Consider the following 27,496-nt stretch of genomic DNA (forward strand, 5'->3'; position numbering starts at 1 on the left):
TGATTACTGTTCATTTGTTTCTAAGCAAACCACTATGGTTTGTCTATTCTCCCCTCAGAGATAAAAGAATCCTGCCACCAAAAATTAATCCTCTCTTTAATTAGGATAATGTTCAGATCAGCAGCTAAAACACCAATAAATTAGACTATTAAATCTTTAAATTAGTAATACTTGATGTTCTTAAATAATATCATCTACCTCATTTCACAGAAAATAACATTAAATACCAAGAGGAATTTGCAAGTACTAGTCTAAAAGAAAATTTAATCAGTGAATAAGCCCAATAAATTACCACGCATTTATTTTTTAAACCACCCATAATCTCACATTTTATTTTCCTCAGATAGTTCGATCTTCCCATCTTTTTTGCGTAGGTGGAATCCATCAGGGTTTCTTCCCCTAGGATCTATGAACTTTTTTAAAAATAATTTTGATGATCGTATTTGTAATTTCCTTTGTAATTCTATTTTTTATTTTATTCATTTAAAAGTATTTTGTGAGAAGGGTTCCATAAGCTTCACCAGACTGCCAAAGGAATGGTCACACATACACACCTTAAGATCCTCCCCCCCACCCCCCCGGAGGGGACTGAGGTCCACTCCAGTGAAACTTGATAGCTATACCATGACATATGGCAGCCATAATGGTAGGGGGGACCTTGGGAAGCAGCAAACTCTGCAAGACCTCTCCTAAGGATCCCACAGGTTTGGAGGTCAGAGTTCACGCTTCCCTCGAAGGCTCTGAGACCAAGTTACTGTTTAGTCTGAAGGATAAACAGGTGCACCCAAAATTTCAAAAGAGGGCTCTTATGAGAACACAAATGATGTAACTTCCCCAAAACGAAGTTAGCAAACCAGTAGCAAGGACATAAACTTCACTTTTTGAAAAACCCTAAGCCACCAGTATGTAAGGAGAAGTAGGGAGGGCTTCTCCTCTAAACAGCCAACCCCAGACCTTCTGGCTTGATAGCTTTCCATCTCCTCTGTATGCTCCTGTGTGTCTATTGATTTACTCCTTTCAGGGCCTGGGAGTAGAGCAATTTTCTGTTTGTGATTCTCAGCTTTTTAAAGGCCACTGCAGCCCAATCTGTAAAGAAAAGAAGGGGAGCGGAGGATAGAAAAGCACGGTCGACAACTAGGGTTTATCTCTGTAATAAGGGTCTCAGGAAGCTGAGGTGACCACAGCCCCCATCTCAGTGATGTGAGAAAGACATTCTCAAATGCCACAGTGGAAAATGAATCAGCCTGAGGTTAGACTCCAACAGGGCAGAGAGAGGAGGAGAGTAATTTGTGTTTCACCTGGGCTTTAGTCAAATGGCTTTCTGGTTCATTTCATTTTATTTTTAAGGAAGTTAAATCCAGAATACCAGATAAAGAATGTGAGGGTCCATCCTAGGCAAAGTCTGGTTCCTGGGAATCTCCATTAAACTCTTTGTGACCTTGTTAAGTATCAGTTTTTACCCGCCCAAATGACCCAGCCCAGTGGCATTTCAGCAGTGCAGGGATTAGGAAGGACCTAGAGAGGCTTTTATCCTCATTCAGAGATTATGGATTCAAGAATGGTAGGATAAGAGCCTCTCACAATCCCCTGGCCTCCTGAGGCACACACCTGTGGCTTATTAGAAATAATTTTCATTGCCTGTAAGAGATTCTTAGGTTGCACATTAGTTCAGATTCTGGCCTGGGATGTATTTTATGTTGGCCTGCCCACAGGGATAGAGCTTCTCTGATGTTTCAATATTTCTGGACCATTGTTTGAATTCTGATTTTCTTCTTTTAAATGGACTAAGGGTATAGGCAGAAATAATGAGCTCTATGCTGATAAGTTTAAAAATACAGGTTGACCTGCAGGCACTGTGTAAATGAGGGTCTTGTCTCAAGGTTATTGAAAACTGAATAGACACATAGTCACATGTGCGCTCACACACACACACAAACATACACACACACACACACACCCCAATTATAGCTGTTATTTCTGTAATATTAATGCAATGAGAGGGCAAAGAACACTCCATGACTGTTGGGGTTCTGCTTTATTTTGTTTTGTTTCCAATTCAACTAGTGTTTATTAAGCACTCCTTTGTGCAAGGCATGGCAAGAATGGCAGCATGGTGTCATGGATGGAAGGCCATCCTTAATGCCAGGAAAACCTCATTTCACATCCTGCTTCTGACACACATTGACTCTGTGACCCTGGAAAGATCATTCAACACCACCTTTCATTCTAGGCAGCTCTGTAAGCTGTGGAGAAGGTGCCAGCCTACAATCGTAGAAGGAGTTTCCTTACCCGATTGTTCCTTATGCCCAAGAAATCGCAGATCCAATTCCCAGCCCTATGTTCAAGATACAGAGGCAATGTATCCAGTGGATAATTAACCATCCTCAGAGCCAAGGAGACCTGGGTTCAAGTTCTGCCTTTGATAAAGGTTACCTATGTCACCCTGGGCAAGTCACTTGTCCTCAGAGTGGCGTCAGGAAAGTCTCTAAGACTAAGCACTACAGAGGTGCATTAGGTGGCTAATTGAATCAGTACAGGGGAGTTTCCTTGAGAAAGTTTATGTAACTCTTAAGTCCTAAAAAAAAAGTATAAGATATAATGTTAAGCACTGGAGATTATCAAGACAAAATTAAATAATGCTCCATCAGCTAACATACTACTGAGAGGAGGAAGTACAACATGTAAACATAAAAAAATACAAAATATTCATAAATTAATTTTGGAGTGGGGAGGTTGCTAACTTGGTGAATTGACTCTGGGATCATATGATTAAGACAATTTTTCTTCCTTTCTAATTTAGGTTGTTTTTTATGTATCATACTCCTACAATCCAGAACCTCAATTTAGAGATTTTCATCATTTTTTATCTGTCTCTTCTCTCAGGTCCACCAGGCCCACCAGAGACCGTGACTATCGATGAAATCACAGATACTACAGCCCAGCTGTCCTGGAGACCAGGAGCAGATAACCACAGCCCTGTCACGATGTATGTCATTCAGGCTAGAACTCCATTTTCCGTGGGCTGGCAAGCAGTCAGTACAGGTAACTTGGTTCAGCAGCATTGGGAAGTGATCTGTATGTGGGGATCAAGTGATAGCAAACCAGTCCTTAAACAAGGTGACCTCCTGAGCCTAGCCTAATGTCCAGGGCTAAGGACATTTCACTTTCACTTACCCTCAATAGCTAGTTGCATTACCTAGAACAAGGCCCACTTCATGTCTTTTTCTAAGTTCTCTTCCTTATAAAATGGGATTAGATATGGTCTGGGTGTAGATTTGATGGTCTTTAATTTATTTTTTCCAATTCTAACACTCTAGGAATGTGTGTGTGTGTGTGTGTGTGTGTGTGTGTGTGTGTGTAAAATGTTTGATATATATTTAAAATCAAAACACATAATATATACACACATGTATGTTTTGGTTTTAAACTGTGGTTCTGTGATAAAATTTCTCTATCTATAAAATGGACAAATTGGGAAATACATGTCTTTCCCCCTCTATGTATATGTGTGTATATATGTATAAACATAGCTCCACTTTCTAAATGGAGAAATTTTGGTACAGAACCATAGTTTAAAATCAAAACAAACAAAAACCAGATTTTATTGACACATTCTTTCACTGAATTAACAGGTTTCTTTGTATACACAAAATCAATATAGCAAGTCAAATAAATGAATAGTTGAATCATTGGGATCATAAATTTAGAGGTAGATGGGACCCTAGTGTCCGTCTAAACCAACTCTCTCATTTTATAGATGAGAAAATCCAGGCAGGCCTAGAGAGATATAGTAGCTTGTCCAGTCAAAAGGTAGTAAGCAACAGGACTGGAATCTGAGCCCAAATCATCTGACTCCAGGTCCAGTACTCTTTCTACTATATGGAGAATTAGTGAAGAAAGTGGTTTTGATGGCTTTCACCCAATAGGTACTGGCTGAATCAATGAGCTGGAGTGGGTCTTTTGGAGGCTTCCAGGCCCAGGCTCTTTATGTTTATTTGAACACTGTTTTTCTCAGATGTCTGATTGGTAGATTGTTGGGTCATTCAGTTTCTATGTGTGTTAATGGAAGGGTTAACTCTTCAGTACAGTCCATGGATTATAGCATAATGGAACTAAGAGAATCAATGTATGAATCCTGCTCTGACATTTACTAGTGATGATCTTGAGAAAGTCATTTAACTTCTCTCAGCCTCAATGTCCTCATCTCCAAAATGGAAATAATAGATATTTATTGACACACACCCACTACCTCACAGTGTTGTTTGTCGTATATGCACTACAAATCTTAAAGTGCTGTGTGTAAATATGAGTTATTTTTGTAATTATTATGAAAACATCATAGAACTGGGAGTCAGAGCTAACTTCTAGTCTTGGTCCTATCTTTTGGCAAAACACCTAATTTGTTTGTCCATCAGTTTCCACCTTTGTGAAATAGGAAGGACAAACTCTAATCTGCCTCCATCAAAAGACTCATACAAATTTCATCTGAGATAATGTATGTGAAACACATTTAGTCATTGTGGAAAATTCTACCCAATGATGCAGATTCAGCCAGTCTGTGACTTATTAGACAAGTTCTTGGGGTACCTGAGGCACAGAGAAGTTATGGAATTTGTCCTGGGTTCCACAGCTAGCAAGTATATGATTTAATAATAGGCAATAAACCCTGATTAAGCACTTCTTAAGTGCTAGGCACTGTACTAAATGCTGGGAATGCAAATAAGAAAAAGATAATGAGTCCCTGCCTTCCAGGAGTCTAATCCTTGGCACATAGTAAGCTTTATATAAATATCAGCTATTATTATTACAATCGGAGAAAACAGCACACAAAAGGAAACTGAAAAGCTGGGGAGGGGATGAAGGGTACCCAGTAAAGGAACAGGATCATGGTAGAGTCTAAACCATTCAGTATCATAGTCAAAACTAGGCAGCACAGCTGGTGAAAAATGAAGAGTTGGCTATACTTCTGAACCCTCTTTAAAATGAGACTTTGGGAGACTTTTATACTCCACCCTCCAGCCCTGCAGTCAAAGGAACTGAAGTAACTGAGGATATTAATGAGGTGTGACTATTAGAGGAAGGATTTGAACTCCCACTAGACCACAGTGCATATTCATGTATATGAAAAAAATTTTTTTAAATGCAAAGTGCTATAAAAGTAAAGTAGTATCATTAATCTACCTCCAGTGACCATTGTGATGATCCATACCATCAAACTTTAAAGTCTGTGACATTTATATAACAGACAACTCTGAGATAGAGTGTGTAAGTATCATTATCCGCATTTGACAGATGAGGAAACTGAGGCTAAAAGAAATTAAATGACTTGCCCAGGGTCATACAGGTAATAAGTATCACAACCAAAACCCATCCTCAGATTCTCTTCATACCATTCCACCATAATCCATTTGGCTGTCTTGAATAATGTAGCCATCCCATTAACATACTTGGAAACTGGATAAATCAGCATTCCAGTGTTGTGATTTAGTGGGTGCTGTCTCATACAGTGCTTGACAGAGGTCTGTGATCTCATAGATAGGGACATTCCCTCTGATGATGCCAATCCCAACCCATACCCTCCTGCCTAACCTAGGTGACTCTTGCTGATGTCTACCAATAACTTTACCAGAGAGAAGGTCTGCTCAGTTTTCTGAAGAGCATCATCACATTCTCTTCACCTTAGGACAATACCAGTAGGACACACTAGTCACCTCTCAGGTTATTTCTGATTCTTACCACCTAACCAATCCCTCCCTTTTCACTCATGTTTCCTTTATGACATCTTTTACACTAATTCTCCTGCACAATTCCTTGTTTCTCATGCCATGCCACTCCTGCCTACCACATTCCTCTCCATTACCAAAGAAATTAATGAAAAATTACCCATCTGTGCTTTCTTTCAGTCCCAGAACTCATTGATGGGAGGACATTCACTGCTACTGTGGTGGGCCTGAACCCTTGGGTTGAATACGAATTCCGCGTCGTTGCGGCCAACACCATTGGAATTGGGGAACCAAGCCGACCTTCAGAGAAACGAAGAACTGAGGAAGCCCGTGAGTAGTGCCCAGAATTCCTAACCTCGTGTTTCTCGTGTTCTTAGGCTATTTTCTGGGGGAAAGGTATTTAATTTTCTATACATTTAGTCTATAATGAGGCACAGTGTTAGCTCACCCTTCCTTTGAGAGATTGTAATGGACAGAAAGCCAGCTACTCAGGAAGCAGCTGAGCAGAGCAAATGAGGTCTCAAAGCAAGTATTCTATTCCCATGCTTCACTAGACACCATCACATGGCTACGTTTGTAGATGCATTGTTATTGGCCTTCCTCCCAGAAGCACTGACTCTTTTCTTCACCTGTACTCTAGCCTCAAACATTCTTCTAATAGGGTGGAAAAAAAAATCTATTCCAAATAAGGTCATCTCCTCACAATCCCTAATGCCACAGAATAACAACTCTACAGATATTTTTTTTTTTCCACTGACATTTTCTTAGTGCATAAGCTACTCCCAGGGAACCAGGCATCAAAACATCCTGTCAATTCAGTCAGCAGTTCAGCCTAGCTCTCTATGTGCTCACATCCAGCTTTCAGCTTGAGGCAGCCCTGGTTCATGGGGCCAGTCCTGAGAGGTCAAGGAAGCACAGGGTGAGCAGAAAAGAAAGGAATAGTTCCATTATTTTTCCTCTATGAGTAACTTCTTGTTGAGCTATGTGCCCATGCATGGGTCTTAGAGCCAAGACCTAAGAGCTCAAGACCGCGGACTGTGTATGTGCTTATAGAATCATGTCAAGGTCTTTCATTAGCATTGTCCAGTTGGGAATGTACAGCTCTCCCCACCAAATCAGGGACCAGATTTATTTAAATCCTGGTTTTATTCATTCATTTAACAGAATCATCTTCTTGTCACATGCTCGTTATTTTTTACAGTGTTGACTTTGAATTTTTATTTATTAGTATTATTGATTCCTCCCAATAATCCTGAGGAAGAGGAAACCAGTATCATCTCCCCTCTTTTACAGAGAAAACGGGGGTCCAAAGAGATTAAACCCAGTGAGCCAGTGGTCAACCCCTGCCCATCACATCCTTCAAGACCTGGCTCAAAACTCACCTTCTTCAGGAAGTCTTCCCTGGTTAATCCCACCCCAACTCTGATTACTCCTGTACTATGGAACCTTGCTGCATTTACACATTTAGTCTGTATTGTAGCATTCTGACCTCATTGGTGCTGTTTTGCGATGGATCTCATGTTACGGGTATTTATATATGTCCCATCACCCCATCTAGAGTGTAAGCTCCTTGAGGGCAGGGTCTCTATTTTTCATTTGTTCTGTAAATCTCCAGCAGCGCTGAGTAGTGCTTAATAAATGCTTAACTACTTAATTAGAATCTGAATCTCAGTCCTTTCCTCATCACATGGAACCACTCAGGCTTTTGAGACATCAGTGAATTTTCAACCAGACATACCAAACAAACATCTGTACCGTGTCGAATTGGAAACAGGTAATTAACAGCAATTTCACTGGCACATTTCGCTTTCTAATGGTGGCCCAAAACCACTCCTTTGATGACTCAGTCTCTGGTCTCTGCAGTGGAAGTTCAAGGAGTTGCCATCACTGCCCCTATGTGTCATAGTAACTATTTAAAGTGAGTCACATAAACTGGCTGACCTTCATGGAACTCAGTTGTCTTTTCCCCATGACCTAATTTGTTTTTTGTCTTCTGCACAGTCCCCGAAGTCACCCCAGCTAACGTCAGTGGAGGTGGAGGCAGCAAATCTGAGCTGGTCATAACCTGGGAGGTAAATAAATCACAGGGCGAAGGGAACATGAATTAATTATTGGAGCTGTTGTATTATTTTTCTCTTTGCAAATCATCGCCGTAAAGTTCCCATCCCCTCTCTGCCAGGCAGCTGAAAGGGCACTTGAGGGGCTCAGTTTCCCTGACATATCACTAAGGGTCGGTGCAAAAAGACTGCCCCTGCCTAAGCAAGTGTCAAAGCAAGTCTTTTAATACGATTCATCATGAAAAAAACAACCACAAAAGTAAGGGGGGAGAAATGCAAGTGAAAAATATTAACGGAGACTGGTGTTGAGAAAATCATTTTTTTTTCTTTTCTTCTTGAATTGCTGTGTGATAAATTGAATTAGAATGAAGGTGAGCAATAGATCTGGCATACTGTCATGATTTCCTAGCCATTTGCTATTGGAAAATTTAATGCTGCCCCAGCCATCAGTTATGAGGGAATGTTTTAAGAAACCTGGAGGAAAGTTAGTCACCAATTTATTAAAAATTGATTTTTAGGAGGGCTTTCTAAAGGGTTTTCAATGCCATTGAAGGATTCCAGACAACAGCCCCAGAAATTAAAATCCTCCATTTATCCAATGGGACAGAACCATTAGCAGCCATAGAAATCATTCACCCTCTAGCCACATGCTTCAACTACTGAGTTGAAAACCAGCCCTAAGAACTGAGAAGCCAGTTACTCTCTGGTTTACATTAAATCAAGGGGTTCTTTAGTTGCAACAACAGAATGGAAGCTGTCTTGCTTTTTCACCCAAAGCTCTTGGGTGAAAATATGAATATTTGGCCCACCCATCAAAGCACCAGAAACTTCCCAGATAATTTTCACGTCAGATTCCCCAATCAATGAATGCTATAGGTCAGGATTCTCTTTATCAGAGTGTTTTCTGAGTCTGTTGGACATTTGGTATCTAATGCATGCTGAGGGAAGATATGTGCTATATGGTCAAGTGGTGGTCAGCCCCAAAGGTACCAAGAATTTGAAAAGGATCTTAAGAAAATATGCATTCAAATTTATGCCCAGTGCTGTCTAGTGGAATGAGCCCTGAAAAAGAAGTCAGAAGGCTCACTATTTTCTACTTGTGGCGTGGTCACTGAATTTCTATGCAAATTTGAGGACTCTTTAGGACATACGATTCAGTGAGGTCTCTAGTCCAAACCTTTTTTTTTCTTTTCTTTTTCTTTTCTTTTTTATAATAATGAAAGTGAAGTCTGTTTCCACATATGTAAAATGACTTGATGGTCTCCAAGGTCCCTTCCATTGCCAATTCTCTCTTCTTTCCTACTCATGTTGACAGAGGTAGTATTGTACACTTTTTTGTTGTCAGAAAACCTTGGTTTGAGTTCTAGTTCTGACACAAACTAGTTGTGTGATGATTGGCAAGTCACTTAACACCCTGAACCTCAGTTATCTCATGCTTCTGGAAGTCTTTTTCTCTTTGTCGTGTGCCTCACTACTATTATGGTCTGAGTTTAAGCTTAGTCTTCCCATCAATGTGCAGATTTGTGGGAAGGAGGGAACCAGATTTTTAGGAGAATATTTTATATGACATTGCCATGTTATCTATGAGTAGCAGTAGCAGCTGCCCTCTGGGAACCCAACCTGCCAATTCAAGTTGGGGAATTCTGTTATTTCTTCTTCTTCTTCTTTCTTCTTCCTCTTCTTCCTCTGCTTCTTCTGCTTCTTCTACTTCTACTTCTTCTTCTTCCTCCTTCTCCTCCTCTTCCTCACTTCCTCCTCATTCTTCTCATTCTCCTCCCTCTTCCTCATCCCTCTTCCTCCCCTTTTCCTTGCCACATGTGGTCCCTCTCTCCACTTGGGGCACCATCCTCTTACATGTGGGATAATAATATACATGTGGCCATAATATAATTTTTGGTCACTTACATTTTGTAAGATACTTGGGGGGGCTTGTGGGCTAGAATTTTTAAAGGTTTGTTTGTTTTTCCCGAAAAACTGGGACAATTTACTTTTTGTCCTACGGTTTTCATTTATGATTTCTTAAAATATAACTCTGAAAAAAAGGCTTTAAAAATTCTATTGTGATTCAAATGGAACTATCTGACTAGCCTTTAAATCCAAATCACTGTGGTTTTCATTGAGTGGCCAATAATTAACCCCCAGCCCAAGCCTCCATAGCTCATTGTTTAGGTATCGATGGCTTAGAATGATTGTAAATAGAAATTGTTTTCTGTTCTGGCCAGAAACTATGAGGGTCTTCTCCTCCCAGATCGATACTTTTGTGATGTGAACTAGGTTATCTTTTGTTTCAGTTCTTACCTAGTGCTTAGTCATTGAATGGGTGTTGCCTCAGACAAACTGAGACCTGGGAAAGATCTTAATTTAGAAAGACCAAAGTCACCCACTGCAGCCTGGGCCATTATCAGTCATCTTGACTTATGTCCTGCCACTGGACTTAGATGACTCTGGAGGAGAAAATGAGGCTGACTTTGTGCAGCTTTGCCTTACTTAAATCCAGTTCACTCAATTGGTCCTCTTTGAAAACAAGGAAGAACAACAACAAAGTGGAGATAATCCACCTAGATCATAGATCATAGAATTGTATATCATGGCTTAAAAGCTGAAAGGGACTTTAAAAGTCATCTACTCTGACCCCCTATTTTTACAGAAAAAAGAAACAAAGACCCAGAGAGGTTAAATACTCAGAATCACACAGATAGCAAGTGATTAAGATTAGATTTGAACCCAGGACCCCTGATTCCAACTTAATCATTCTTCCTACTGTACCACAATGTCTCTAACACACAGTTGTGAGAAAAATACTTTCTAAATCTTAAATTACTATATGTCTATTAGATACAAATAATTGTAATAATGTATTAGTGCATATTATTACTGTTAATAATATATTAACAATATATAGTCAATAGCAATATAGTATTCATAATAATACTAATAGTGATATAGTCATAGTAATATACCTAGCCATTAGTAATAGTAATATGCTAGTAATAATAGTAATAATGATTATTACTCTTAATAATGTACTATAGTATATAGTAATAAAATATGTTATTAAAATAAGCTTTATGTATTAGACAAATATATATAAACATGTTTATATTCTATAGTATATTATTACATTATAATATTATAATAATATTCTATAATATATTCTATGCTATATATTATATTATCAACTATATTATATAGAATATAATAGTATATTATTATAATATGCTATATGTATATATAACTTATAATACAATCATGTTAACATACTATAGTATATTATAATTATATTATATATTATAATATACTATATTGATTTTATTTTATTATTAGTTATGCATGGTGCATATATAATATAATTACATACTAACATATAGTATATATTACTATTATTAGAACTTAGCAGACATTAAACCATTTATAACATATTAACAACATACCACTGTATGTTACTAAGAGTGATAACATAGGTACTAATCATTGTAATAATAGTAACATTAAAAAGGTGAGGGAAGAATCTCTGCCGTTCCCTCTAAAAAAATTCACGGAAAAGGAGAAATGACTTAGCATCCCAAAAGATCCTTGCTAATTCTGAATACCCACTCTCTTCTTCACCAGACTGTCCCTGAAGAATTACAAAATGGAGGAGGTTTTGGGTATGTGGTAGCATTTCGACCCTTTGGCAAAGTGAGCTGGATGCAGACAGTGTTGGCTTCTGCAGATGCCTCCAGATATGTGTTCAGGAATGAGAGCCTGCCTCCATTCTCCCCCTATGAAGTGAAAGTGGGAGTCTACAACAACAAAGGAGAAGGCTCTTTCAGTCCAGTCACAGTGGTGTATTCTGCGGAAGAAGGTATGGGGTTTAGTGTGGCCAAGTTCTTTTCTTCTCTGGTCACTGTCTTAATGTTTGATGATTGATGTGTGATCCTGATTTTTGCTCTTTTCTTCACAGCTACGAAAGACTTTGCATTGCATTTTTAAGATAAGACAGAAGTGATTAAATCCTATGATAGCCCCCCAAATTACATGATTTTACTTAGTATACATGTGAACGTAATTGATAGTTTCAAAGGAATTTAACTTAGATTCATGTAGCATAAGAGAGATATGGAATAGTGGAAAGAGTATATGCCTGACCTTGAAGCTATGAAGATCTGGCTTCTAGTCTTGACCATGACACATAGTGGATGTGTTACCCTGGATGATCCACTTAACCTTTCAGTGCCTTGGGAAGCTTTCCAAGACTGTAAATTGAAGAGGTGCTGACCTATATTGGTAGAAGGAGTTTCCTCACCTGGGACTTCCTATGCTAATTAAATCACAAAACCAGTCTTTATTCCTATCATTTAGTATAGAGTAATGAACGCTATGTTGAAAGACCTGACATCATTGTAACTCCCCAAAAATTTTTGAAAGGGAAAAAAAGCATTGATCCAGCATTAGTAAAAATGTCCCAAATGTTTACACCTGAAAAACCGGGAGTTAGGCTCCATAGTGGCAGTGTGGTTTAATGGTTAGGGAGCTGGCCATAGAGCTGGAAATATCTAGATCCAAGTTATGCTTCTGACTTATACTGATTTTGTGAGCCTGGGCAAGTCATTTCACCTCTCAGTGTCCATTAGGTACCTCTATAAGATACACTGGAAGGGGAAGTTCCTCATAAAGATTCTTTACACTGATGATTGCGAGTCCAGCATTCTATCCACTGTGCTATGCTTACCTCTGGTTTTTATTATGATGGTCTAGAGTGGTTATTCTTAACCTTTCTTGTGTTATGTACCTTTTGGGAGTCTGGTAAAGACTATGGACCCATTTTCAGAATCATGTTTTCCAATGAATAAAATAAAATCTATGGAATTACAAATAAAAATACTTATATTGAAATAAAGATGCAAATTTTCCCTCGTCTGAGTTCATAGACCCCTGAAATCTATCCATAAATGTGAGGTTAAAAACCCCTCGAGGCTTGAACTGCTTAGCAGGGTTGGTAGCATCTACCAGGACCACTCTTTTGAAAGGGAATTGATAAACATGGTGCTTGAGCTTAACGTCTAGATCCATATAATCAATGGAATTAGTACCATTGAATCAAATGCATATGTTCAATAAAAAATTCCATCCACAAAGATATCTATTTGCCCTTGAACAATTGTACATAACTGCTCAGAGATGGACATCCCAAATGCTTTTGGCCTACCCATCTAGATCAGTGCTGCATGTATAGAAAGGCCCATCACAGGAAACTGTGATGTATGAAAAGCCCAGTAGACATAATTTCTGGGTAATCATTTTATGGTTAGCAAATAATAAAAGGATAGACATTTGGCTTTCTCTTATAAATCAAAGACCCCTTGACGTTTATATACCCTTGGAAGAGTGGGTGTTCCCAACAAGCAGAAATCAACTGTGACTGGTAAACAATTAATGAGAAAGTGAATATTATAATGAAAGATTGACCTATTATAGTGAGGGGCTAGGTATATGACTCTGATTATGTCACTCTTAGTCCTCTCCACCCTGACCAACTCCAGTTAGGGCAATCTAGACAAAGGGATATGCCCCCCACCCAAGCCTGTCTGAGTAGAACACAATGGATGAGAATTCATCTAGATTAGATTCCCTTTTTAAGGTTTTCTAGTTGGGTGGGGTAAGAATTCCACCTAGATAATATGGTCTGGCTGGGATAAAGTTTTGGACAAGATCAGAAATGTTCTTGAGAGATTGGACTTTGAATGAGGAACTATCAAGGGAAAAAAACCTGGATTTCTCCCCTATCCCCCGATATTGATTGGTTATTAACAGAAGAGAAAAATAATCCTATCTCTCATTCCCCCATTTGATTCTATTAAGAGATGCAGTCTCCTCAGTGAATTACTAACTGATATGACAAACACTTTATCAAGGGTTTCTAACTATGGGGCTTATGATGAGAAGCAATGTGAGGGAAAAAGGGAGAAAGATTGACCAATACATTGACAAGACCAAAAGGGGACAGTTCCCTTTAGCCAGTAGGTCTTACAGATAAAAGATTCATAGGAAAAAAGCAAAGAGTAAAAAAAATAAAATAAAATTGTCCATTTCATAGGACCACCAAATCTTAAGGCTCAGAGTTCTCATCTCATACATACAACTGCCTGGTTCTCTGGAAACTTCTGATGCAGCCCTCTGATCTGGGTGTGGTCTTAACACAATTTTAAATTTACTTTGCCAATAGCCAGGTCAATTAGTGAGAATTAGGTCAAATCTTATATCTCTGCTATTAGAAAATTAAATTTGGAACCTTTTAGACCAGAGAATTTACATCTTTAGGCTAGTCAGTTGTTATGATGATAATATCCAAGAAAGTCAAATACAAACCAAAAATTAGAATCCAATTTTTATACTTGTCATTATTCATTCCCCCTTTAGGAGAATGAGATTCCACTAAGGAACTAGTAACAGAACACTTTTTATAACAAGATGGACTCTCCAGGATTCTCTCAAAAGTTGCCGTATTAACTACAATTGTAATAAAAGATGTTGGAATGGAATATGTAAACATATCATTTAAGAACAGTACTTATTAAATAATTTGTCTTTAATAAAACATTTTCGATTTCTAGCCACGTTCAAATGAATAACCCCTAGTAAAAGTATATCTCTCTTTAAGTGGATGTCTCTTTAAGGCATTTGTAAGACAGACCACAACCAGTCTTCTTTTGAGATAACTAATTGTGCTGAAATCCTTTTCGTTAACACAGAACTGAGACAGTTATGATATAAGCCTACTAAATAACAGAATTATATCTTGGTTTCACAAGTCTTTACGTCATTGCCTAATTATCTCCATACCATTGTGAGAAATTAAAGGACCTTATCTTACACAGGAATACATAACTAGTAACAGATAGAAGACAAATGGGTATTTAGGCTAAATACCCATTTACTTAGTAAATTGGAACATAGAAAGGACTAAAATTCTAGGCTAAATAGTTCAAATCTTATACTTGCATCTTACTATCGTGACTGAGATGTGTTCTACTATTAACCTAAAAAGATCTAATATTGTGTTTGTACTGACCACCTAACATGATTATAGAAATTTGCCATAAAAGAAGAAGGGGAACATAGCTATACAGTAAGGGGAAAATGTTCCCCTATCTTGATGTCAGTTCCAGGCCAGAATCATATAAATATCCAATTGCATTGAGTCAGGTGGGATAAAAAATTCTCCTAGATAAGATGGTCTAGGTGGAGTAAATTTTGGGGCAAGATCAGAAATGTTCTTGACAGACTGGATTTTGATTGAAGAAATAAGAGAAAAAAACCTGAATCCCCAATATTAATTGGTTATTAATATAAGAGAAATAATCATTTCTGTCAAGATTAAGACTTTTTTTTTTCCACATCCTTCCACAGAGCCCACTAAACCACCACCCAGCATCTTTGCCAGAAGCCTGTCTGCCACAGACATTGAAGTTTTCTGGTCCTCTCCCCTGGAGTCATTTAGTAAAGGACGGATACAGGGTTATGAGGTAAGAAAAATGCATTTGCTTTGACTCTGATGAACAGGTAATTTTAAATGAGAAATGTATATGACATCTGATGAGAGGGCATGGATAGCCACTTAAGAATACATGTTTTTAAAGACCCAGCTACTAACTGAGAGGAAACTAAAGACATGAGAAGTACAAATGGGGGTGGGGGAGAGAGCTTCATTTTTCACTGGAGCTGCTTTTGATACACTGATACACACCGATGCACATGAAGCATCCATTCACTAACTCATTAGTGCAGTATTCTGTCTTTAAGGAACTGGGAGGAAAAACCACTGAAAACCATTATGCAATATTGATGTTAATGTTAGTTTTTCAGTAGCTTATTTGTGCATTATATACACATATGTGAATATACACATATGGGTACTCGGCAAAATGGCATGAGAATGTTTATGTTGCATGAAGACAGCTTAGAAACAAAGTATTTAATGAGTCAGATTTTGCAGCGTCCAATTTCCCATCTCAGAATACAATTCAACTATGGGGAAATGAGCAAAAGTGGGTCTTGCTTACTATAGATGAATCCAAGGGAGAAATGTGTTTTACTGGAGCAGCCAAAGCCATTTCCTAGGAGAGCCCCTTTAGAAAATGGTGTCTAGGACCACTTCCAGCTTACCCACTCAACAGAGCTACCTCAAGCACACCATTGGGAAAGTTGATGGTGGCCTTGAATTCCTAAGTCATTCTGTCATTTTTCTTCTCAGGTCAAATACTGGAGTCATGACGATAAAGAAGAGAATGCTAGAAAAATAAGAACAATTGGAAATCAAACATCAACGAAAATAACCAATTTGAAAGGCAGTGCTTTATATCATTTGGCTGTCAAGGCCTACAACACTGCTGGAACTGGACCGTACAGTGTGACTGTCAACGTGACAACAGAAAAGCCACGTAAGTCCACGTTGTTTGGAAACAAGATTGCCATGTTTCTTCTTTTATGAAAGTTGGTCCCATGTGATTATTTGGGTTTAGATTTCCATAAATATATGCATTTGTGTGGATTTTTATACTGCTGTCTGATCCTTTGGTAATACCGTGGAAATCTTGTTGCTCTGAGACAGGTCTAGGTTTCATTTATCTCATCAGTGAGGGCTACCTCTTCTAGCTGTAGATGCTGGGCAGCCAAGTGAATCCTTTTCCATTTGCAGTACTGTGTCATGTCAGATTTTTAGTGACCTTGGAGATACATATTAGTGCAATTGCCCATTAAATTGCCTCCACTTTAGGATTCTAGTAAGGAACACATTCATCAGAAAATATTGAAACTTAATAATCTATGACTTCATCTATCTTAATTTTTAGCACCAAGTCAACCCCCTGGAAACATCATATGGAATTCATCTGACTCCAAAATTATACTGAATTGGGATCAAGTCAAAGCCCTGGACAATGAATCCGAAGTAAAGGGATACAAAGTGGGTAACTAGTTCACAAGACCAATAATAAGACTGTTTTCTCAGGACTATTGCCTTTCCTTTGACATAGATGAAATGTGTAGGAAAGATTCCAGAACTTGTTCATCTATACTGCAAGGCCCAAATGTTGGCTCTCTGCCCAAAGCTGGATCTTGGACAAATGGGCCAATGTATTTGGCCAGGATGTGGAGAAAAATTGAATGACCCAATTTAAGCAGGCCAGATCAAAATGGTCTGAGAATCCTTTTATGGATTCCCAAACAGGTCATAAAGTCTCTTTTTCAAAATTTTATGCTCATTGTTTATTCCCTGTGAAAATGTTTTTATTTTCCATGAATAGTAATGCAGTTCCAAATATTACTAGTGGTTGATCATTTTTGTTGGTGTGTCTACCCAGATAGTGGAAAATTTTTATGTGGAAATGCGAGCACTCATTCACTTGATCACTCAGGCAGAGTTCTATCTTTAAGGAACTGGAAGGAACAATATAGAACTATTGAAAACTACAGCCATTATGCTAGGTTGACGTTAAATGTGGTTTTGGGCAGCTTTGTATTATTCTTTCCAAAACATAAGAATGTAAATTTGAAGTGGTACATCAGAAGGAATAAGGGATTTGGAGTCAGAAGACCTGGGTTTGAGGTCTGGTGCTGCCACTTCCTATCCAGGGGATCCTGGGAAAGCCATTTAACCTGTGTGGACCTAAATTCTCATTTACACAACCAGAGGATCAGACTGTATGGTCTCTGGGTCCCTTGAATTGCTAAGCCAATGAATCAATGAGCCCGTTTGCTAAACTGTTCTGAAAAGTAAGACACAGTAAGAGAGAAGATAAATCATTTACCCAGAACTCTTATTTGTCCAAGTAGGAAAGATAGCTGAAAATTTTAGAACCTATAAAGAATGGCCCATCTTTCTAAAATAGATATGTTACAGAAATTTCTGAAGTATGATATTGTCTGATGATTTCAATGAGCATCTCAAGACCAAGGGGGTTATTAGATAACTAGTAATTGTTAAAGCTAAATTATTCTCAAATGTGAGTAGTATAAACAGAAGCTTACTGAGTGTGATTGAGAGATACCAGGTAGGTCTGTCTGCCTCTGAGCATCAACCTCATCCAGGAGCCTTGGTGTCTAAATTTACTCCATTAGATATCATTCCATTTGATTAAGCATTGCCCTCTTTTCATTTGGTGTTCTGTTAAAATGCAAATACTCCTGGCAGGTTGATATTATGGAAGGAACACATAGCTAGAGATGGGAAACCCTAGACTCAGAAATAGGAAGGAATGAGTGAGATTTGACTTCAGGGACGATCTGGGTTTGAATCCCATTTCCACCTATGTGACACAGGAAGGCACTTAACCTGTCTGAGACTCAGTTTCCTCATCTATAAAGTGGAAATAATAGCAGTGCTTATCCCAAAGGACTATTGTGAGGATTGAATGATATGACATATGTGAAGTTCCTTTCAAACCTTATAGTGCTATATAAAAATCACCTATTGTTATTATTTTTGGTCTAATCTTGCTTCTGCCACTGACTAGTAATATGATGCTGAGCAAGTCATGGAACCTCTACTGACCTGAGTGTCACAGTCATAAAATCATAATGTTGAAAGGGATTTCAGAAGAGCTCTAGTACAACACAATGGCTGGCCAATCTCCCATTCAGCATCTCCCTTAAGTGGTCATCTAGTCTTCCTATAAAAACTGTACATGAAGAGAAACCACTGCCTCTTGGGGCAGCTGATTCCACTTGGATGTATCTCTAATTATTAGGAAGTTTTACTTGAGCTTCATTTAATATAGGCTCTATCTTTCGGAAAATTTTACTCATTGGCCCTAGTTTTGGCCTCAGGGCAAACTGCACCATTCTCTATATGCTCTCCAATTTGTTGATATCTTTCACAAAAAGAAGTGCCCAGAACTGATTAGAATAATCCAGATGTGGCCTGTACGGGGACTAATCTATCACTTCCCTGTTCCTGGTCTTTGTGCCTCTCTCGATGTAGCCTAAGATCAAATTAGCTCTTTTGCTATTGGAATCGTGTTAAGCCAGATCTTTTTTTTCAATTGAAATGCTATCTTTACTATACCTCTCCCATACTGTATTTGCAAAGTTGATCTTTACTGCAAGTGAAGGATGTGGCATTTGTCCCTATTAAGGTCATCCCATTGTACGATACTGTCATGATCTTGTTGGATACTGTCTCTGTCATCCAGCATGTTAGCTACCCCCCTGCCCCACCCCAACCCACCCACCCCCATTCCCTGCATCTTTGTATCACTTGCAAATTTGAGATCCACATCTTCACCTTAGTCATGGATGAAAGTTTTAATAACACAAGGCCAAACATGAATCCCTGGGGCACCTTACCAGTGACCTCCCACAAAACTGACATCAAGCCATTAGTAATGGTTCTATGGCTCTGCTTGTTTAGACAGTTCCTAAATTCACCTAATTGTATTGTCATCTAGACCATATTTCTTCATCTCTCTACAAGGTCAACATAGGAAACTATCAAATGTTTTTCTGAACTGTAAGTGAACTGTATATATCTATATCATCCCCTTTATTTGCTAGTCTACTAATGCCATCAAAAAAAGAAATGAGTTGAGGCCCATATGACCTATTCTTGATGAAGCCATGCTACCTCTTTGTGACTATTATTGATCAATTGTTTCAGTGGTGTCTGACTCTTTGTGACCCCACTTGGGGTTTTCTTGACAAAGACACTGGAGTGGTTTGCTATTTCCTTCTCCAGCTCATTTTAAAGATAAGGAAACTGAGGCAAACAAGGTTAAGTGACTTGCACAGGGTCACAGAGCTAGTAATGTCTGAAGCCTTATTTGAACTCAGGAAGATGAGTCTTCCCTGACCCTAAGCCTGGCACTCTATCCACTGTGCCACCTAGCTGCCCTCCTCTTTGTGACTACTACTTCCTTTTCTAAATGTTCACAAACCATCCCTTTATTAATATGTTCTCTATTTTGGTCAGGAAACAAAGTAAAGCAAATAACTCTGTAGTTTGTAGGCTCACTTCTCTTTCCTTTTTTTTTCAAAAATTGGGATATTTGTCCCTCAGGAAAAGTAAGAAGGCATTTATTAAGTGGCTAACCACTTTACAAATATTATGTCACTTGATCATCACAAAAACCCTACAAGGTAGGTGCTATTAAGACTCTCTGTTTTATAGATAAGGAAATTGTAAAGTGACTCACACTGGGTCACAGCAAGGATGTCCCTGAGACCAGATTTGAACTCAAGTCATTTTGACTCCAGGTCCAACATTTTATCTGCTGCATCACCTCCTATTCTCCATGATCTTTCTAAGATCATTGACAGTGGCTCAGCAGCCATATTTACCAGTCCTTTCCTCTTCTAAAATGAGACAGTTGGATTGGTTGATCCCTAAGCTCCCATAGCACAGTGTGACCTAGCTTATCATGTGTTTGTCAATTTGGGGTAGCAGAAGGAAGTAGAGTTGGTACAAGGGAGGTGGAAAAGAACACCAAAGGGTATAGAGGGTGAAAGAGAGTTCCTGAAGACAAACATTTTCTACTTCCCAATTTTACTGAGGCACTACCACCTTTGAGAATAAAGAGATTGGAATGCAAATATGAAATTGCTGGAAACCAAGTAACCAGACCTAATAGCAAAGTTACAAAACCAAGGGAAAAATCAATTATTTCCTCCAAACTCCCATTTCTCCAGTTAAGAAAGGTAAGAAGCACACTACAGAAAGCTTCAGAAGTCCATGGAAAGTAATAAGTGTTCAGCCAGGGAATCTTTAGTAGAAAATAAAATCTGAGGACTTTGTCAAGGGGAGCGATGAGAGAAGAGCTGAAGGCTAATGAGCTACTAAATTATTTGTTAGGGCTTTCAGACTTTGAAAAGTGCAGTGATGAAAATGTGAAGTGGAAATTTTTTGAGTGAACTGGCTTTAGAAAATTGCATGATTTTCTTTTATGAGGAAAAAACAAAACAAAACAGGAGTAATGATTACTGGCTACCACTTTTTTTAAACAAGCTACTTTTTTCCTCTGAAGTATGTTTATGTAGTGAAAAGAGTACCAGATGGTGTCATTCATTCGTTTAGCAAATATTTACACCTGCAACAGACATAGGCATCTACTATGTGCTAGGCACTGGGAATAGGAGCAGGTATTGGTCCTGTCTTTTCATTGATATGGAACTTTTGGAAATTAATCGGTGCAGATTGGCCCCTTAAGAGAATCTGTGTCAAAGGCAGGACTCAAAGCCCTGATTCTGGGGTCAGCTCTCTCTGTCCACCCTATCTCATTGACTCTCAGAGACAGGGGATGCAAGACAAAACAGAAAGTCCCTGCCTTCATGGATCTTGTCATCTCTTAAGGGTAGGATGAGTGAAATAGAGGCACAACATGGACAAATAAGTAATTACAAGATAAATTGAGGAAGGAGAGAGTACTATATTCTTTGACTCCAAAATCAGAGATCTACTAACAACACCTCACTGCCTCTGCTTGACTTCACTAAGTCAGAGTTAGTATAGATAATACCAGTCCCCCTCATCTCTATCAGTTCCCCCATTTTTAATGTAGAAAGTGTTTTACCTGGATTTCCTGGATTCTTTGGCCTGTTCTGTGTTCTGTGCTAGTTGTCTGGATGGACTGAAAAGCACAGGTTAACTTTTTAAGATTTGGGATTCAAAATATTCCATCCTTCCAGGTTGCCATTGGTACTTAATGCAGAGGCAGCAGGAAATAACCATTCTATCACCCTGTCCCCACTTCTACCCTACCCTCCTTTTTACAGATGTAATGCCATCTTTCACTGAATTAGATGACAGTGTTTTGCTCCAGCATCCTGTAAACCTAACCAGAGCTTTCTTTGAGATGTCATTGTTATCACTGATTAATGTGAAATGGGGTACCAAGTTCCTGCCCTTACTGGTAGGAAGGAGCCTCCCACAGTCTGGCATGGAAATGTAGCCTTGGTATCACAAAGACCTGGGTTTGGATCCTGCTTCTGATATTTATGAGCCACATGACCAAGGGCAGGTGGCTTCACCTCCTCCAAGCTTCAGTTTCTTCAACTATAAATTACAGCTCATGATTCCTGTAGTATCTACCGCACAGGAGGATCACGAGATAATATATACGTAAAGCACTTTGCAATTCTTAAAGCACCTCTACAGATGTTGGCTATTATTTTTTCTATCTATGTACAGTAGATACAGGACTTTCTGAGTCTAGCTGGAGTGCTCTATCCATTGACACCTAGCTGTCTCCTATGCTGTCAAGCACTGTTTAATTTATGGCTTCGTATCCCCAAAACCTGGTATAGAGCCTGGGACATAGTAGATACTTAAGAAATGCTTGTTGTACTGATTGGTTGTGAGAGAGTGAAAATACAGAGCCTAGCACTTGAGTGGGAGAAGTCTATTGAGTACTCACGCTTTGAGAATGAGGCCAATGGTTTGGGCAGGGTCCGTCTGTTCCTAGGCCACATCCTAGAGAGAGGAGGCCTATATGCCAGTCTTTTGCTACAGAAGCCAGTTTCATTGCCAGGTGCGAATAAATTTTATAGTCTGTTATATTTTTCCCCAGGAAATCTTTCTTTTGAAAGTAGGATTTATACTTTAAATTAGTTGAATTTCCTGATACCTGGAAAGGATGGGAGGTAAATCAAAGAAGCAATTTATTCCGGGAAGTTGGGGTGTGATTCTGCATCTGATAAACCAGCTTGTTCTCCCAGAGCCCTGGAATGAGAAATTTTGACACCTCTAAATAAACCAGAGGATTTATTGTTACACAATCATTAGTAAGGACTAAGGGGACACTGAAGTAGGTATCTGAGGTGCCTCGGTGGAGGTATGATGTCGATGACTCTTTCTAACTTAAGGAAATGTTATTCAGAACCTCGTGGTAGTAGGACATAAATTAGAGGCTTGGGGTACCAGGGGATATGTGGAAGCTTGACACCTTCCTAGAGAAATGCTGTAATACCTGTATGAAGAAGTGTCCAGGTAGCCAATCTTAGATTTAAGAGAGAAGAAGGTTACTATTCTATTTTATAGATGAGAAATCTAAGACTAGCAAGTAAATAATCAAATTCTGGTTCAACTACTTGCTACCTATGTGACTCTAGGCAAATCATTTAACCTCCCCATGCCTCAATTTCCTTATCAATAATTGATCAAGTGGATGTATTGATTCATTTTGCTGAACTATTTTTCCTCCTCTTTCTTTTTTTTATCTTTGTTATAAAAATCATAGGATCTTGAGTTTAGGGCAGGAAAGCATCTCAGAAGTTAACTAGTCCAATCCTCTCATTGTATGGATAAAGAAAATGAGGACCAAACTTGCCCAAGGTCACATGGGTAATAAGTGTCAAAAGCGGGTCTCCAATTCCGACATGATTTTCCACTGCACTATACTATTTTTCTAATGATACCTAAATGGATAGGGGTGATGGGAGAAGTATAGAAAATGTTGGGTGATTAAAAAAAAGATAACAATAAAATAAGATTTTATTAAAAAAAAAAAGGTAAACAGAGCTAAGAGAACAATTTAAACAATGACCGCAATAACATAAAGAAAAAAAATGCTGAAAGAGATCAGGACTCAATTCAGTGACCATTCTTGACGTCGGAAGGCATGCCCCCTATCTCTCAGGAGGAAGGCAGCAGATTATGGAATAGGCAGCAGTTATGGAATAGCCATGCTTTGTTAAACTCCGCTGACGTGTTGGTTTGTTTTGCTTAACCAATGATGCTTTGTTAAATGGAAGATTCTACTGGGAGGAGAAGGGGGATGGCCATGGGAAGTTAGGGCAATGTAACAGAAAGTATTAATAATACATTTATTTTTGAGTGGCTAAATAAATTTGAGCTATTAATAAAAAGAAAAGTGAATTGTCCAAGGTCATAGAATATACATCTGAACTAAAGCTGTCCAATCAATTCACCAAAAACAAAACAGTTCCCTCTTTTCTTCCCTCCATAGTGGAGAGGGTGGTTACATGAGCTGCTTGGGGCCACACAGCAAATCCATAGAAGAGGCAAGACTAAAACTGGAAACTATTGACTTTTCAGAGAGCTGCTTTTTCCACTGCACTCCCTCCCAATGACTTTCCTTTCACCATATATTAAATTGCTGCTCTGGGAGCAACTATGAGGCCTTCCATTCTAAAGGAATATCTTGGAGGGAAGTCAGAAGACTTTACTTCCTCCCACCCCCCTTGTACCTCCCTGGATAATGAGAGAATTGGTATGACCAAATAAATGAACAGCAAGGGTAAGCCTAAATATCTGAGTAAGCAGTAAAATTTTAGCTCTGAGAGTGAAATAAGATCATAGCACTATGGATTAAGAACTGGAAAGGACATGAGAGGCCAAATCCAACTCCTTCATTTTACAGATAAGGAGCCCAAGGTACTGAAAGGTTATGATTAGGCCAGCGTCACACAGTTTGGTATGTCTGAGACAGGATTTGAACTCAGGTCTTCCTGACTTCATGCCTAGCACTCTATCCACTAGCCAAGTTAGTGAATATGCTAACTAAAATATGAAAACGCTCAGCAAAGTCAAGGACAACTTGACTTTATATGCTTCTTTTTTTTAATGCCCGGCATAAAATAGGTGCTTAATAAATGTTGAGTAATTGATCAACTGATTTGTAGCCACTTTCACTTCTAGCATGTAATTTGATAAAAATCTGTTCAGAATGAATGAATGTTTCAGATTCATTTGAAAGATTATATTTAACTCAAAGGTCATCAGAAAGACTAAGTCTTGGGCATAATTTAGAAAATTGAATTTAAGGAAGTGTTATGGTTTTTTTAAGTCTTTTTTTTTCTTACACTGGGATAGCTGCATCATTGTTATCTGTCGAAATAGTCCAAGGGCCTTGATTCGAATGCTGTTTCTACCACTTACTACCCATGTGATATTGGGCAAGACACTTTTCCCTTGTGATATTAACCTTTCAATATCTATAACATGATGGGATTGGATTAGAAGGCTTTTAAGGTACCTTGGCCCCCTAAATCTATGATGACTGTCCTATGACTATTATGACCATCCTATCAACATATGTTGTATGAGAAAGGGACTTAACATAAAGTCAGCAGGCCAAGTTTTAGTCCCAACTCTCCCAGTGAATTGCTTTGTGGCCTTGGATCATCTAATCTCCCTGAAACAGCATCCTCATCTATAAAATGAAGGTGACAACATTGCCCAACCTACTTTGCAGGGCTATCGTGAGGATTAAAGGTGATTATCGTTGTGAAAACATCTTTATGAACTTCTTCATGGACACATAGCGTTGGGGTCATTGGACTACTGTTTCCAAATTAGGGTAGGGCCCAAGGCGAGGCCAGCACCTCTGGCCATTGTTTCATTTCATCCTGCTAGGGTGGGACAGGTGAAAGCAGTAAGCGGTTGGCATTCGGGAGGCTTGGGGACTTTTCTGAAGGCAGCAATGGACGCCTTTTGTTTTTGTATTACAGGTTTTATACAGATGGAGCAGACAGAGCAGCACATCTGTAATTGAAACAAACAAGACATCCGTGGAGCTTTCTTTGCCTTTTGATGAAGACTACATAATAGAAATTAGGCCATTTAGTGATGGAGGAGATGGCAATAGCAGTGAACAAATTCGAATTCCAAAGATATCAAGTAAGAATGCCATTATTCAGTGTTTTCTGGTTTGACAGATGTTATATGAGAAAGCATGGAGAGGTCATGTAGCCAAGTCATTGCAAATGAGCCAAGGACCACTGGACCAAGACCTAGTAGCAATTAGGTATGGCAAGGGAGAAATCTAATAAAAAAGAACTCCGCATAACTCAGTTTCTTCAGAGGACTGGTGCTCACTGATCTCAGACTGTTTCTAAATGTACAAATCAGTTTGGACTGACTTAACAGGTTATCAGTCAATTAAATGGCCGGACCAATTTGTGCATGCTGGCACAGCCTCAGGCAGCATCAAACAAAAGGATGGAGTAAAAATCAAAAGAAAAAAAATCTGTCAATTAGTATAAGCAGGAGGAAAGGTCTCTACATAGAATTGCAGAATCTCAGAGTCAGCCGGGATCACAGTTAATACAAAGAACATTTATTAAGCACCTGCTATGTACAAAGCTGTGTTAGACCCCAAAGATATAAAGACTAAAGCAGAACAGCCCCTACTCTAAAAGAGGTTACATTCCAAGTTGTAACTGAGCTGGAATCCCTTCTTTAATATAACAAGTGGTTATCTAACTTCTACTTGAAGGCCCCCAGGGAAAGGGAAATGACCACTTCTCAAATCAGCCCATTTGGCCAAGTTGTATATTATGAATCTATATATATATATGTATGCGTTTGCCTACATGTGATCATAGATTGGGAGCTAGAAGACACTTGAGAGGCCAACTGGTCTGGTGCTTCTTAAACAGTGGGATCCCATATGGGGTCATGAAAAATTTGGCATCAGTACAACGTTTCTGGATATGCAATGACCAAAAATTAATTAAAAATCAAACGCAAAATGAATCCGAGGTGTTTCTGGCAGCGCTTGCCCATGTGACTGCAACTTCACTGCAGCCTTGGTTCTGAACACAAAGCATGTGCACTTCGCACCATGTATGCCCCCAGGGCATGCAACGCCAAAAAATGCTGCCTAAATGTGAAAAGGAGCTGGAAGTGGAAAAAGTTTAAGAAGCCCTCATCTAATCCAACCCTCCTGTTGTACAGATGAAGAAACAATGTTCCCCCAAGAGAACAGAAGGGATTTGCCCATGTTCCTAGAGGTAGCAAATGACAATACTTGGATTTTTGTTGGGTTTTCTAACCCCAATCTAGTGTTATTTCCCCTTTCAGCTTCTGAGGTTGATTTTTTGAACTTAAGCGTAAGACTTTACATTTATGCCTATGTACTATCATGTGACTAGATTCAGTCAAACGTTCCCAACACTTTATCCCTGAGAAGGATTTAAAGGAGTCATCCTCCAGGTTTCATGCCACATGGAGACATAGCATCATATACACCAGAGTCTTTCATACATGTAGAAAATGATAAATCCTTCACTTGACCTTGAGGTCAAGAACTGTCTTTTTGCTTCTCTTCGTATCCTAAGCAATTAGTATGGTACCTAGCACATAATAGGCACATAATAAATGTTTATTGATTGATTGTAAGCATCTTATAGGCTTAAAATAGTGTTAACTAAAGGCTAATTCAATTGAATATATCAAAGAATATACAGTGATTATGGGGATAGGAACTGGAACTATGGTTTTATTGATATAGGAAATTCACTCTGCAAAGTGAATTTGAAGCCTTTGTTGCAAAGGAAATTGAAATCTTACCAACTTGTGATCTTAGAGAGTTCTCTAGAGCCATGAGAGGTCAACTGACTTGCCCAGGGTCAAATAGCCAGTATGCATCAAAGACAGGACCTGAATCCAGGTTTTCCTGTCTTCTCAAATCTAATTATCCAACACTAACCACTCTCCTACCTCCAATCTCACATTTCTAAGCACCTACTGAGCACCTCAAACTGGATATACTGAAAACGTCTTAAACTCAATATGTCAAAAACTGAATTCAGTATCTTCTGACCCCACCTCAATCCTCCCCTCTTCCAAATTCCCCTATTACTGTTAAGAGTACCATCTCTCACTCTCCCAGTCACCCAAGCCCACAACCTAGGTGTGGTCCCCTACTCCTCTCTTTCTTGAAATCCTCATATCCAATCTGTTGCCTAACCCTGTTGATTTTAACTTCATAGCATCTCTCC

The 27,496-nt window shown here is 38.9% G+C and overlaps 1 protein-coding gene across 1 annotated transcript in view; it reads left to right on the forward strand.

Moving 5' to 3' along the window:
• CNTN4 (contactin 4) overlaps positions 1-27,496 on the forward strand; it is a 366,552-nt gene that overhangs the window by 336,400 nt on the left and 2,656 nt on the right. Inside the window, exons 13-20 of the mRNA XM_027863966.1 lie at positions 2,884-3,042; positions 5,904-6,053; positions 7,725-7,795; positions 11,390-11,624; positions 15,170-15,285; positions 16,014-16,200; positions 16,612-16,724; positions 25,223-25,391. Coding sequence (XP_027719767.1) covers positions 2,884-3,042; positions 5,904-6,053; positions 7,725-7,795; positions 11,390-11,624; positions 15,170-15,285; positions 16,014-16,200; positions 16,612-16,724; positions 25,223-25,391 — 1,200 coding nt within the window. The remainder of the gene's footprint in view (positions 1-2,883; positions 3,043-5,903; positions 6,054-7,724; positions 7,796-11,389; positions 11,625-15,169; positions 15,286-16,013; positions 16,201-16,611; positions 16,725-25,222; positions 25,392-27,496) is intronic.

Source organism: Vombatus ursinus, unplaced genomic scaffold (assembly GCF_900497805.2).
Source record: "Vombatus ursinus unplaced genomic scaffold, bare-nosed wombat genome assembly UNPS02014773.1, whole genome shotgun sequence".
Taxonomy (NCBI): Eukaryota; Metazoa; Chordata; class Mammalia; order Diprotodontia; family Vombatidae; genus Vombatus; species Vombatus ursinus.